The sequence below is a fragment of the Cynara cardunculus genome, unplaced genomic scaffold (assembly GCF_001531365.2).
Source record: "Cynara cardunculus var. scolymus isolate 2C unplaced genomic scaffold, CcrdV1 Un_Scaffold_5573, whole genome shotgun sequence".
Taxonomy (NCBI): Eukaryota; Viridiplantae; Streptophyta; class Magnoliopsida; order Asterales; family Asteraceae; genus Cynara; species Cynara cardunculus.
The window spans coordinates 17,998-27,315 of NW_020202475.1; the positions used below are offsets into that span (position 1 = coordinate 17,998).

Genomic DNA, 9,318 nt, shown 5'->3' on the forward strand with positions numbered 1-9,318 from the left:
TGGTATTATTGAACAATGATTACAAATAAATAAAATAAAAAACAATTAATAATAATTAAGTAATTATTATTAATAGATATGGGTATTATGATGTGGTGTAAATCCTAAATAGGTGGGGTGTAAATCCACCAAGCCTATATATATTGATCATAATTAATAAACTTTATCCATCTTTCATAAATATTTAAATCATAATAAATGAATTCTCATCATTTTCATAAATATTTCAATTTTTTTTGGTTACATTGGTTATACAAATGTAATAAGTTGCATTTGAAACAAACACACACTCTCTCTCTCTATATATGATTTCACCTTGGAATATGTTATGCAAGAATTAAGGGATTTATTAGTGTTTTTAAAGTACAGTTTCGAACAATACTTTGGTGATATGAACATTTATTGTGTCTGTATCATAGTAGGCCTTGTAGAAGAAAGTTTTCGCGACGGCAAGGAACGTCTGCCTCAAATCCCGATCAAGATCATCGGGCGAGCGGCTGAGGACGTGTTGCACTAATTCTTGCATTCTGCACTCTATCGTTGCATTTGCGGTTTCACTGTCGAAGCATGTGATACGGTTCTCCTAATTAACAATATATTGAAAGATTTATTATCTCAATTGAATAAACAACGAAAGAATCTTGACTGAATTCAAAACGAATGTCTGAATTCGTTTATACCTTGGACTTATGGGACTGGGATATTTCGTGACAGAGGTTATTAGTGACGGTTGAAATCCGTTGGTATTGAGGATGGGCCAAGAGTTCCTTCGATGTCCATCGGCCATCGATCATGCTTATTGTTTGTACCATCAGCTCTGCTTGTTCTTCCGTTGCATCTCCTCCTCCTTGCCACCTCGTCAACCACCTCTCCCACTAATTTGAAAAAATGAAAAGAAAAACATGATCATTTCGACAACTAAATCCCGTCACAAAAGGTAATCGGCAAAGATATAACGAGCTTACGGCATGCATGGGGAATTTGTGGATGGATGTCTCGACCACAAGCCATGAGTGTGTCCAACGCAAGCTCATGTAGGGTTCCTTGAAGTGCAGCCATCAACCCATGCCATGGTTTTCCATATCTGTGTTATCAAATACGCAGAAAATTAGCACTCGAAAAAACTATTACGAACCCCAACCACCTGTCACTCACTGATGGTCACTACAACAAAACAAAATTTATAGAACGTCCAAAATGTAGAAGCGTCCTAAAAGGCGTCATATCCAAAAAAATGTCATATCTAAAAATGTTACAATAGGTTTATAGGACGCTTTAAGGCGTTTTAACAAGTTTTTTGGAACACTTCTTAATATAAAGTATCGTATTAACTAATTGTACTATGACATTATCTAAAAAAGTGTTCAATAAACACAAATGTCTTATAAAAAGATGGGTTATAAAATAGCTAATATGACACTTATTTTAAAAACGTCCAAATAAATTTGTTAAAACACCTAAAACGTCTTATTAATTTATTGTAACACTTTTAGATATGATGCTTTATAGTTTCATCCTATTATAGACCTAAATTCTATAAAGCCAATTTTGTTGTAGTGGCTTTGGAACCATAAAATAACAAGATGAAAACACACATGGCAGGACTAAGGGATGACGGTTTGTTTCTGAACTTGTCCACGAAATCTTTCCTATGCTCTATCGATAGCTGCAGTGAATCGAAGAATGATGAGATGGCGTTGAGTAATGTGGTTGTTTTGGCCCACGCGATTCGGTCGATGGACCTTTCTGGCTCGAAGACGCTGGCTGCAGCCAAGTAGTATGAGACCAAAAGACTTGTGGTATTGCTCATCCCAAACCGTCCCATATCGAAATCGACATACCATCTGTTTATGTTATCATTTTTAATCACSTAAACGCTTATAAATCAKTGGAATTATTGAAAGAAAGTTGGAAACTTACTGCTGCATAGTGTTCCATTCGAGCTGGTGGATGGCCACACAGTTGTTGTAATCCAACTTACCCATTTCAAGATACGTGTAATTGCTAACATTCCCCATCCTGCAAGATCCAAATAGGTTGAATATATATATATATATATATATATATATATATAAATTAGAAAGCTAGGTTTTTTTCCAAAGTGAAGGTTTGCCGAGATATAATAATAATAAAAAAACTCATCTAAAAACTAAGATTTTAGTCTTAGATTCTGTATGGGATTTAGCCTCATCTCTTTCCAGGTGTTCCAAATTCAATCAAATCCTACAAACCAAACGAGAATTAAAAATTTCCGATGGATTTTTAGGATTAATCAAAAAATTAATTTTTTAAAACATATAACATATCCTATCCCATAATCCGCCTGAAAGTGCAACCGGATATATCATTTTAATTGAAGTTTTAAAAATATAATGCATTCTGTATATGATCAAACTCTGGTTTTCAATTATCTGAATATTGTAAAAATAGGACATTTGAATTAATCCGATAAAATAATGGTTAGAAAACCAATTTGGATGGCACAAATGGTCATTTGAGTAAATTTTTCTAAATAAATATTAAAAATACCTTCTTTAGGAGACTTTTAATTCGACTTTGCATTGGAAATTGTTTTTTAGGTATATAATATTTATATACGGTAAATAGAACAAATAAACTCACACGTCTTCTTTACTTTTGTGAAGTTTGAACCTTTGACCTCCTAAGAGATTAACAACTCACATGCCGCTAGGCCAAAAATCCTTCTAAAAATAGAAAAACATATTAAACATTAATTAATTATAATTTTAATACAGTTGTATAAATTAGAAAAAATAAGTGACAGAAATATAGCTTTCTTTTGTTTTGATTTTTATTTTAAATAACTTATCATCGAAAATTTTAATTTTAATAAGTTGGATGTGATATCTTGAATAATATAATCACATTCTACGGGTATGATTTCAATTTTAAAAAAGTAACGTATTTTAACTTGATTTCCTATTTTGGATAATGTATTTTTAAAACTTCTATTTTGGTACCTAAGATGTAAAATTTTAATCATTTAAGTACCAAAGTAATTGGTTGAAACATTAACCGGTTACCATGCTGATGTGGTATCCAACTCAGTATTATTTGTTGAAGCATTAACCGGATATCAATGGTGAATGTTCACGTTTGGAGGGTGAGGTATGACTGATTGGCGACTAAAGATAACTTGCTTAAAAGGGACATTAACATTGAGGCAAAGGAGTGTCTGTGTTGCGTTTCACATCCCGAGAGTTCGGATCATCTCTTGGCACAATGTTCCTCAGCTAGAGACGTGAGGGCGTACTTAAATCAATGGTGGAATTTCTGGCCAACGGCCCCGAACTCAGTTCAAGACGTGTGGGGAGCGGTGCAGCAAGTAGGCGATCGGAGATATGAAAAAAAGGTGACCGAGATAATCCTAATGGCGTATCTTTGGAACAAATGGAACGAGATACTCCATAAAGGGGAAGATGAAGAATAGCAAGAAGATTGCAAATCTTATCCAGTACTTTGCCTTCTCCCTTCTACTGGATCGGGTGTAGATCTAAAATTGGGAGTGTTTTCAGTTGGAAAGTTTGATTGAATTCCCCTGTAACTTTGGTCATAACCTATACCTTCTAGCACCTCGCTAGTTCTTGTTTGCAATATATTCATTCCTCTTGCTATCCAAAAAAACCAAAAGAAAGTAGCTATCGGAGTTGGATCGATGTAATATTTTATGGAGATTTTGATTTTGGATACTCTATTTTAGAACAGTTATATCATAGTCATTGGAGATGCTCCGATAACTTTAGATTACATGCTCAAACAGTACTTTGGAGATATGAACGTTTATGGTCTCGGGATCGAAATAGGTCCTGTAGTAGAAAGTTTTCGCCACAGTTAGGAATGTCTGCTTCAAATCTTGATCAAGATCATCAGGTGAGTTGCTGAATACGAGTTGCACTAGTTCTTGCATTATGTGCTCTCTTTTCGCCTTCATGGTTTCACTCTTGAAACATATGGTACGATTCTCCTATAAAATGTAGAAATATGTGTCATGTGAATTCAATAAGTAACGAAAGAATATTGATTCAACTTAAAATTGGAGTAATATGTGCGTATTAATTGGTGTGTACCTTGGATTGATTGGAACCGGATATTTCGAGACAGAGGTTATTAGTGACGGTTGAAAGCTGTCGATATTGAGGATGAGCGAAGAGTTCCATCGATGTCCATCGACCAGCGATCATGTTCATTGTTTGCACCATCAGTTCCGCTTGTCCTTCTATGGCATCCGCTTCTTCTAGCCACCTTGTCAGCCACATCTCCCACTAATTCAGAAACGATCATTAATGATTTTAGCGACAGCGAATTGGTTGTCACAAAGAGAATTAATCGACGGATATGTATCAAGCTTACGGCATGGTAAAGTTGTGGATGAATGTCTATGCTATGAGCCATGWGTGCGTCCAATGCGAGCTCGTGTAGGGTTCGCTGCAGTGCAACCATCAACCCATGCCATGGGTTTCCATATCTGGGTTCAAGATAGAAAATTAGCAATCTAGAAAACCTAAGTGACACCCGAAACAGTCTGTCACTAATGCTTTTGAACCMTAAAATATAGAGAAGATCAAAAAACACACTTGGCAGGACGAACGGATGACGGTGTGTTTCTGAACTTGTCGACAAAATCTCTTCTATGCTCTTTCGAGAGCTGTCGTGAATCAAAGAAGGAGGTGATGGCGTCGACTAAGGCTGTCGTTTTAGCCCAYGCGATTCGCTCGTTGGACCTTTCTGGCTCGAATACGCTGGCTGCAGCCAGGTAGTATGCGACCAAAAGACTTGTGATATTGCTCATCCCAAACCGTTCGATATTGAAATCCACATACCATCTGTTTTTATCAGATTTTATTCATTTAAATCACATAAATGTTTGGAATTATTTAAAGAAAATTGCGAACTTACTGCTGCATACTGTTCCACTCGAGCTGATGCCTGACCATACAGTGGTTGTAATCCAATTTAGCCATTTCGAGGTATGTGTTATTGCTAATATTTCCCAGCCTGCAGGTTGAATATGATCATATATGTATATGTGTACACAGATGCATTACAATCTATTATATGGTCTTGACTCTGAGTTATTAATATGTTTTACTATTTCTGTTTAAATTCATGTTCTATAAAGACAGTTACTGTATCGTCGACTAACATTTGAGAGTTTCCCGCTTCGTTTTTCAATCATTGTCATCGTAGAAGTTAGTCTCGCGATGGTAGGCGGCCATCGTCTAAATCAAAAGGTGTTGGTAACGTTTCAGTTTCTCTAAATTTTTATATATGTTATGTTCATGTAGTAGTACCGGTATACGGCTTTTGAGATCCACGCTTCGTCTTCGCCTCCGTATTGCTCCAAGTAGCATCTTGTCTCGAGTCGAGGCAAACTCACATACCATGGTATGTCTAGCGCGTATCCCACCTGTTGATTTTGGGTTCAAATATGTCGTCATCATAAGTTTTATGTGTCGCAAAATAGTTATTGCAACAGTTATGGCCGCGAATTTTTTTTAATTTGCGTATGTACCTCACCAGGCAAGTCCTTGGCGACGATCCATTTATCAAGGAGCTCGTTCGATGATTGTTTCTCCTTCAAATATTTATAAGAAAACTTCATGGCTTCGTCAAGGATTTTCTCTCCGGGAAAGAGCACTTGCGACGCGCGTAATAAATTGAACGTTACGGTGACGGAGTCTGTTGTTTCCCCGACAAAACACACAAATTTGCCATCTTTTTCAAATTGTCGAAACACATCTGTCACAAAAACCTCATTAATCTTGAATTTGTCACTAAAAACATCGTCAAAACCTATTGAATTTTCGAGCATATGTTCATGTATAAGAATTGAAGTAACCTGCAGAAATATCGTAACCATGCATTCGCAAAATCCTAAATCCCATCGAAGTGTCATCAATATCTTGTACATTCGAGTTYTTCGACCAACTGATCCCATCCTTAGTCCAAYACCTGAAWTTTCGTTCAATCATTTCAATTTCTAGGCTTTCTTGAGACGTAAAAACAAYAGATTTTGTAGACAAAYGGATGGTTTTTTAATAGATTTGCATACTTGTAGACGTATTCAACACAACCCTCGATCTCTGACTTGAAATARCGAGAAATCCCAAGACGTTGGAGGCGATCAACGACCCAAATACGTTCAWAAAGATCCASCGGGTAGAAATYCGGAACTACATCATGATCATGAACAWGAAGAAGATAAGATAACATYTATAATWGAACAACAAAAATGYCCCAAAAAACCAACATGAAAACACACCTCCACCATTGAATTTGGTAACAACATTTGTGAGATATTGAAGACAATTCTCATCATTAGTTTGCATGAATGCAAAAGCAGTGGATGATGGCGATAAGAGGAATGACCCATCTTTGCACTGAAGTTTTACAAGTTTTTCCCACTCCAAATCAGGTATTCCTTCCAAGCTAAGAAGTAAAGATGTCGGAACTTTGTGCATTATGTTCTTCGGTATCCTTTTCGTCACAAAAACACATCCATTACGATCGTTTTCAGTGTTAGTTACAGAAAAAAACAATGGTGTACATGTAAACTATAAATCAAGTACTGACTTTGCGAGCTTCAGGTTCCGTCTTGCGTAGATTTCTTTCAAGACCTGAGAATCTTCTGAGACTTCGATGTTGAGCTTCTTTGCAATGTCGATAAGTGAAGGAAACACAACTTCAAAACCGCACGTCATATGTTCTTCGTTCTCGGTGTCAAGTTTGCTTATGTTCTCTTTCAGAAATTCCACTCCTGTATAAATCAAGACCGATATTAGTTCCGTCACAAATCACTTTAGCAACAGACAGCGGCAAGCGATGGTATTATATATGTTTTCGAGTCTTATTTCAGTGTTACGACTTATGGCACCAAGCCATAAACTTGATGATTAGACTAGTGTTAACGATAAAGAACTGATTACCTTTTTGGCATTTTSCGGGATGAAAGTTCCAAAAAGTTAGCGCGATCACACATGCTAATGTACTAATGATCCGATCATGAGCCAAAAAGGTCACACAGTCGCCCCAGGATCCGTCAGGGAGTTGATTGTTTACAATCCACTCCAAACTTGACGGGAACTGAGGGCGACCACTTCCATTAACATCTTGSACGAGTGCAACCCAAGCTGTATCGTAAGCCACCGCATTTATCTCTCCATCATCAATTGCATTCAATATCCCTTTGATTCTCTCAGCAAACCCCTTGATCTCCTCGCTCAAATACAAAATCTTCAGATGTCCGATTAATCGTATAGACAACCACGAGAATGATCAATGTTAGTACAAAATCTTTTTGATAAAGATGACATATATATATATATATATATATATATATATATATATATATATATATATAAGACTTGGGATCATATGAGACCTGCCTATTTTCGTGAGACCCGTAAGACCAGCATTTTACACTTGAAACTTCACAGCAAAATGCTGTGAAGGTGACTTTTTAAAACCTTCACAGTGTTTTTGTTGTGAAGGTTCGACTTTTTTTAAACCTTCACGGTGTTTTTGCTGTGAAGTTTACGTGTAAAAATATGGTCTCACGGGTCTCACGAAAACAATATATATATATATATATATAGGTCATATAGGTCCACTCAAAAGAGAACTGATTAGTTTGTGGTAACTATGACATCCAATGTGAACAACTCGTTTGAGATATTTAATGATATTTCTTAGATAAGCTAAAAGGGTAAATATATATAGATATTCTATTTTTGATAACTAATCAAAATATTTAATTAAATCTTTTAGAAGTAATTAAATATTTAATTAAATCTTTTAGAAGTAATTAAATATTTAATTAAAATTAGTTACCTTGTATATCATTTACCTAATATACATCGTATTTTAAAGACGTTTGTGAATTAAAGTGTATCATAGTGATAACGTTTACAATGTTTCACGTGCATCACATTGTATTTTCTTTGTTTTATGAAATGTTTCATAGTGTACATTTTCGTTGTTTTCATTGCTTTACAAAGAGTATCATATTGTGCATCTTGTATGTATATCTAGGTATCACAGTATGTACACTACTAGAAAACTGGCCATTTCCCGCGGACGGTTTCCGCCAGTAATATTCCGGCGGATTTCTGTGGCACTTCAAAAAAGTCAACTTTTATTGACTTCCGTCAGAAATCCGCCGGAAATATTAGACTGATTGTATTTCCGGCGGAGTTATTAATTAATCATATTAGACTTGCATTTTAATTTAATCAAAATAATTTACCGGCGGAAAATTAATTAATCTTTTAAAATTACTATCCGCCGGAAATTTGTTTGAAATTAAAAACCGGTTTTAACATTTTCCGGCGGAAAAATAATAAATCTTTTTAAAAAATAAATCCGCCAGAAAAGAAGGGCCTGTTTGGTAGTGGTATTTTATGTTAAAGTTCATCGGAATAAAGTTTATCGGAGAAAGTAAAGAAGAGAGAGGATATTTAAGAAATCCCTAATATGCTCATAATTAATATTTTAAGTTAAAATTAACAAAATTATTAATTTCCTAATTTAACCTTTAATTTATGGTTGAGATTGGTTCTCACGATTATCACAAACAAAACAGTTCTGATTTGATTAGGCCCATATATATACATATATGAAAACCCAAAAACTTTCTGATAACCATTCATCAGGACGGTATGTATATGTGCATATAAGTAATTGAAGTTGTTTCTTGGTTTTTATGCACGTGTGCATGTTATGCAGATGTGCATATCGGACAAATTGCTTACAAATTACTTGTATGTGCATATATCTATATCGTCTAGATGAACGGTAATTAAGATGTTTTTTGGTTTTAATGGTTTTCTCTATAAAAAAAAAATTGAAGTACAAAAGTAACACCTCATTTGTGTCGAGTTCATCCTCCATGATGTGATTCTGCGAGTTGATAGATAGCAAACCATTTTGTTGACGTACATCAAGGTGCTCTACACCACCTCATAACCATTAACAGTTAATCACATAAAACCGTATTATATCAACAGAAACAATAAATAAAACGAAATATTATCTTAATATATTTGTATGAATATGGTTCTAATAAACAAATATCAACATACCTTAAGGTAAGAAAAAGCAACCAAAAATCCCATTTTTTTCTATTTAAAGGAATATATAGAGTTTGAAGTAATAAAGAAATATGAAGATACCTTGTGTTGGAAACTTTGAGACAGCTTTGCATTCAAAATTGGGGCATTTAAGAACAACACCACCTGAAACCAATAGAAAATTTAATTAATTTTATTTATAGATTTTTATATTTATAATATCTTATAA

General features: G+C 35.0%; 1 protein-coding gene across 1 annotated transcript in view; it reads right to left on the reverse strand.

The window, feature by feature from the left end:
* Positions 1-358: 358 nt before the first annotated feature.
* Positions 359-9,318, reverse strand: part of LOC112504426 (ent-copalyl diphosphate synthase, chloroplastic-like) — a 12,472-nt gene continuing 3,512 nt past the window's right edge. The window contains exons 2-20 of the mRNA XM_025108367.1: positions 9,192-9,254; positions 8,884-8,969; positions 6,948-7,254; positions 6,595-6,778; positions 6,272-6,498; positions 6,074-6,194; positions 5,861-5,973; positions 5,534-5,814; positions 5,313-5,428; positions 4,918-5,016; positions 4,596-4,844; positions 4,372-4,486; positions 4,089-4,283; positions 3,780-3,985; positions 1,921-2,004; positions 1,596-1,844; positions 958-1,084; positions 681-875; positions 359-583 (exon numbers count right to left, since the gene is read on the reverse strand). Coding sequence (XP_024964135.1) covers positions 359-583; positions 681-875; positions 958-1,084; positions 1,596-1,844; positions 1,921-2,004; positions 3,780-3,985; positions 4,089-4,283; positions 4,372-4,486; positions 4,596-4,844; positions 4,918-5,016; positions 5,313-5,428; positions 5,534-5,814; positions 5,861-5,973; positions 6,074-6,194; positions 6,272-6,498; positions 6,595-6,778; positions 6,948-7,254; positions 8,884-8,969; positions 9,192-9,254 — 3,242 coding nt within the window. The remainder of the gene's footprint in view (positions 584-680; positions 876-957; positions 1,085-1,595; positions 1,845-1,920; positions 2,005-3,779; positions 3,986-4,088; positions 4,284-4,371; positions 4,487-4,595; positions 4,845-4,917; positions 5,017-5,312; positions 5,429-5,533; positions 5,815-5,860; positions 5,974-6,073; positions 6,195-6,271; positions 6,499-6,594; positions 6,779-6,947; positions 7,255-8,883; positions 8,970-9,191; positions 9,255-9,318) is intronic.